The sequence below is a fragment of the Epinephelus moara genome, chromosome 19 (assembly GCF_006386435.1).
Source record: "Epinephelus moara isolate mb chromosome 19, YSFRI_EMoa_1.0, whole genome shotgun sequence".
Lineage (NCBI taxonomy): Eukaryota > Metazoa > Chordata > Actinopteri > Perciformes > Serranidae > Epinephelus > Epinephelus moara.
The window spans coordinates 28,619,877-28,624,834 of NC_065524.1; the positions used below are offsets into that span (position 1 = coordinate 28,619,877).

Consider the following 4,958-nt stretch of genomic DNA (forward strand, 5'->3'; position numbering starts at 1 on the left):
TTTGGTATGACTAAGTCATGGTATGGTATGCTGTACATAATCACAGAAACTGTCAGTGTGTCATTCTGTCAGTCAGTCATTCTGTCTGTCCCATGTTTTTCTACTCACTGACGTGGTCAATCTATGTGAAACTTCACAGGCATTGAGGATTGGCATAGGTAGAAGGTGACAAAGCTACCACTGGGTATGGACTAGTATATTCTATTTCATTTTATTATTACTTTTTTAATGTTTGAAATCAATCAGTCAAATCGTCACATATATGTATAGGACAAAAATACCAATGAAAATAAGTAATTATTTGTTAATTAAATATTTTCTTTTAAGCCTTTTTTATAGTTTATGCAGAGAAGCCATATATTTTATAACATATTTTATAATAGATTCCTACTGACAATTTTATTATATAAATATATAAATATATATATATATATATATAACCTATACTATATATATAATATATATATATATACATATATATATACATACATATATATATATACATACATATATATACACATATATATACATACATATATATATACACATATACATATATATATATATATATATATATATATATATATGAGTTCCCTACGCCATGTTTGCTGTTTTGTCTCTCACATCCACAGAGTCTACATTAAATACGGTGAATGACGACAGGGCGTATAGTTGCATGATAACCTGCACCTGCTTCTAAAAAAAGGTAGGCAGGCATGTACACAGTGTATGCAAAGTACATCACAACAGCAGATCTAATCGACAGGAAAGAAACATGTATAGTCCGTTGATAAACATCTACCAGTTCTTTCTGTGCATAGAAATGATGATTTATACAGTCCACATATCATTTCTGTGTTGATTTATGCTCATATATAATATATATACTATTACTATATATATATACACATATATAGATATACATATATATATATATTTCTAAAGTGGCCCCAGTGCAACTGCCCCACCTGCACCGTCTATATTTACACCCCTGGTCCTGTGTCTATCATTTCTGTTTGCCTACTCCCCTTTCTCTGCCCACATGAGGTTGATTGTGGACATGTTGCCATCATTTATACTGCTTGACTGCTAACATCATTGCTGTCCATTCTGCAACAACAAAGAGAAGCCAAAACCTTGTCTATGGTCCCTTTCCTCATGAAAATATACATAACTGAGTCTGCGAGAGGACTCAATCTAAGAAACACAAAAGACACGTTGCTGACAATATTGTTATTTCTGCCGTTCTCTGTCAGGGACCAAATGATGCTGGGCAGGAACAGCAGAGTGTAAAGAAGCAGCACCAGGACCAAAACTCCCACAATCCGGTGTTTTTCGTCAGGGGGAACTGAGATGGAAGCAGACAGGGCTTTGAGGGTCCCACACAAGAAGAATATGAGCAGTGGAAGGGGTAGGAGTAAAAAGGTGGCAGAGATTGCTTCTGTGACCACAAAATTTACACAAAAATAGGAAGGGAGGATATAGATTGTAGGAAGGGGCCAGACCATGACACAGACCAGCACAGAGGTCTTGATGGTTCGTCTGAAGCGGTACCACAGTGGGAAGACGATGACCAAAAACCTGCAATACAAGACAGACACAGCTTCAGAATGATATCATAATACAATGGCTCAGCACAGAAGTAGGTACACACATACTGGATAGACAGACAGCTACCTTTCCAGGGCGATGCACACCATGAAGCAAGCACTTGCCATCACACCAAAGAAGTAAATATAAAAAATGTTATACTTCTTCCAGTCCTCAGGTTTTTCCAACCAAACGATTGTGCAGCAGAGCTGAATGAGGTCGGAAATGAGAAGGTTGATGACGTAGATCGGAGCAACGTGATCATTTTGCACCTGCAGGAATTGATTAAAGGAAAAAAGACAGTTTTTAAGATGTTCTGAACTTCACCTCCTCCAAAAATGTTATCTTTCTCACATCTTACTACAGTCAGAGGTGTGGCTTCATTTTGCCTTCCTTGTGAGTTATATAAACAACGGATTGCATGTCAACACTTACTGTAAATAAATGAAACTCAGTCATAATGCATACCAGGGAGTAAAGAGCAAAGATGGCCATGAGGGTCAAAGGAAGGGCGAAACCAACGATGATGCATGTCACCACAAATGTGATGAATCCAGCTTCTTCATTATGACCGTAGTAGTCGTAGGAGGAGTTGCTGTAATCAAAGCTGTCCTCCCATGAACTGTTGCAGGGATCTTCCATTTTCCTGAGTGAAACCTGTTTAAGAGATCAGGTCATAAGAGGGAACACGTTTTTAGAATAACAATAAAAATAAAAATAAAAATACTAATGATTATAATAAGGAGAATAATAAAAGAAATATCTACCCGACATGGTTCAGAAAAATCACTAAAGCTGTGAGGTGTAAGTTCACACAAATACATTATACTTATAGACAATCAAATAATAAAAAAAGCTTTTTGTTTTCAGTTGACATTCCTTAATATTTGTTACATTATAATATCATTTAAAGATTGTGTATGCCTCGTTTTTTGCCGTTTATTCTGACAACATTTTGGTATAAAAATGTTCCAGGGACGTTCAAAGCATGTTGCATGTCATCCCCATCTCTCTCTGTCTCTACTGTCTTCTCTCATCAAAGACTAAAATACCTCCAAAAGAAAAAAAGTAACACAACTACGACACAGATGATGACCCCAATTAAGCTTTTACCCTCCCTAAACTATCTGCTTCCTTCTCTCTACCTTCGCTCTCTCCTTCTTTTCTATCCATCTGACCCTTCGGCTCCCACTTTGACCCCCAGATGGCACTATTACTCCTACTCATAGTCTCGAGTACGTGCATCAGGGAAGTATTTATCTGTAGGTATCAGCTCCATTCCTGAAATTTCTAAACTGTAAAACCTAGCTCTTAAATTCTTCACCTCATATTCTTAACTGTTATCTGCTATATCTTTGTTACACAGTAAAATACATATATTTCTAACAAGTCAAAATTTTATTTAAGGGAAGAGAGGAAGAGAAAAAACAAGCAAATTAAGTAAAATGCAAGAACTATACAACCTGTATATTCATTTTTATGACTGTTCTTTTTCTTTAAACTCTTAAAAAACTTAACATATAGAGGAAAAAAAATTTGTGAGAAAATTTACCTTTGAGAGCTCCACGACCGCAGCGATTTGGATGAGTTCCCTACGCCATTGTTTGCCCCTCACATCCACAGAGTCTACATTAAATATGGTGAATGATGACAGGGCGTTTGGTTTCATGATAATCTGCACCTGCATCTAAAGAACCGTGGGCAGGCATGTACACAGTGTATGCAAAGTACATCGCAATGGCAGATTTAATCAACAGGAAAGAAACATGCATACTCCGTTGATTAACATCTGCCAGTTCTTTCTGTGCATAGAGATGATGATTTATACAGTCCACGCATCATTTCTGTGTTGATTTATGCTCACAGTTATCATCCTTAATGAGTTCAGTTTTGTAAGCTCATACCTGCTTGCTACCAGAACTAAACAGTTACTTTCACAAACTCAGTTCAAGACACAATCCAATAATTAATATAATTAATTTAAGACTGGTGACCCCATTCATACCTATAGTGAAATAGGCTTAGAGTTGGTTGATGGTATAGGCAGCTGTCATCACTTATAGGAAGAACATTTCTACCGATTTCATGCTTATTTTTTTCATTTCTACATCCTTTACTTCCCGTCTTCAAAATATTGTACATGTTTCCCATCATCTCAGGTTATTTGTTTGTCACACAGTCAGATGCTTTGTTTTTAATAGGTCAAATTTGAATGTACATGAAGCAAAGTGGGGTGGAGGATGCCAAAAGACCAGCAGTATAGTCCTCCAGCCCTAAGCCATCAGCTTCTCACAGTTTGCATATATTTGCATTCCTGCTCTCCTTGTTTTGGATCACTACATTTGTAGGTTGTTGTTTTTTTGTATTAGATAAGCATAGATCGAGAGAAGTGATACAAAATCAACCTTACCTTCAAAAGCTGCAGGACCTGAATGAATTTCCTTCAACTTACACTTCTGCATGACCTTGATTTTGAACTGAAGCTGATTTTCCAGTGGTGCCCAGAAGAAAAACCTGCAAGTAAGATTCACCAAAGAGAATGAAAGGCATGAATGTCAGGGTCAGGGTGTGTTAGAAAAGAACAAGTTCATATGTTGTGTTGCCAGACCACATCAAAAGGCAAAAGTGTTTATAATGACTCTAAACAGTGACACTGGAGAACCCCGTCACTAAAGGAACATTTTGCCACTTCACATTTCTGCAAACCACCAATATAGTACATTTTTACATTTCATATGTATTATATTCATGTTTCTAAAGTGACATATTCTGATTATATGCATATAACCTTACTTTGTCATGAGCAGGTGGAGAGGATGGTGGATGGTGCAACACCTAGGTGAGATGGCTGCCCAGCTGCAGACCACCATTTGAAACCAACAAACAACAACACTGGTTGTTCTTATGCAACACATGACTAGATCTCCTGCAGTGACTGTAGCACAAACATAACCAAACATTAACCACAGCATTGTTTAAATGTAAAGAGTCAACATATCCACTACATAAGTACATACAACATTGCCAACATTTATTCAGGATAATGGGTTGCACTTAGAGGTGAAGTGAAAAGCTGACTGTCAGAGAAGACATCCACAATCTTGTACCTGTTTGCACACATATAAAAATGCCAGAAATAGTAACGAATAAAGAAGGAGAAAGAAAGAAAAGTTCAAACCCGGCTTTACATTTTCATACGTGCACATATGCGCATATGTATGTCTGTGTGTATGTACAGTTATGTGCATTGTATGTTGAATAATACTAGTCCATACCCATTGGTAGCTTTGTCACCTTCTACCTATGTCAATCCTCAATGCCTATGTGCAGTTTCACATAGATTGACCACGTCAGTGAGTAGAAAAACG

The 4,958-nt window shown here is 37.0% G+C and overlaps 1 protein-coding gene across 1 annotated transcript; it reads right to left on the bottom strand.

Moving 5' to 3' along the window:
- Window positions 1-1,073: 1,073 nt before the first annotated feature.
- Window positions 1,074-2,232, bottom strand: LOC126406334 (G-protein coupled receptor 4-like). The gene is made up of 3 exons (XM_050070542.1): window positions 2,059-2,232; window positions 1,678-1,862; window positions 1,074-1,581 (listed from the first exon to the last, which is right to left on the bottom strand). Exons 1-3 carry the CDS (start codon window positions 2,230-2,232, stop codon window positions 1,074-1,076), a joined length of 867 nt encoding a protein of 288 aa, XP_049926499.1.
- Between the last annotated feature and the right edge of the window lie 2,726 nt (window positions 2,233-4,958).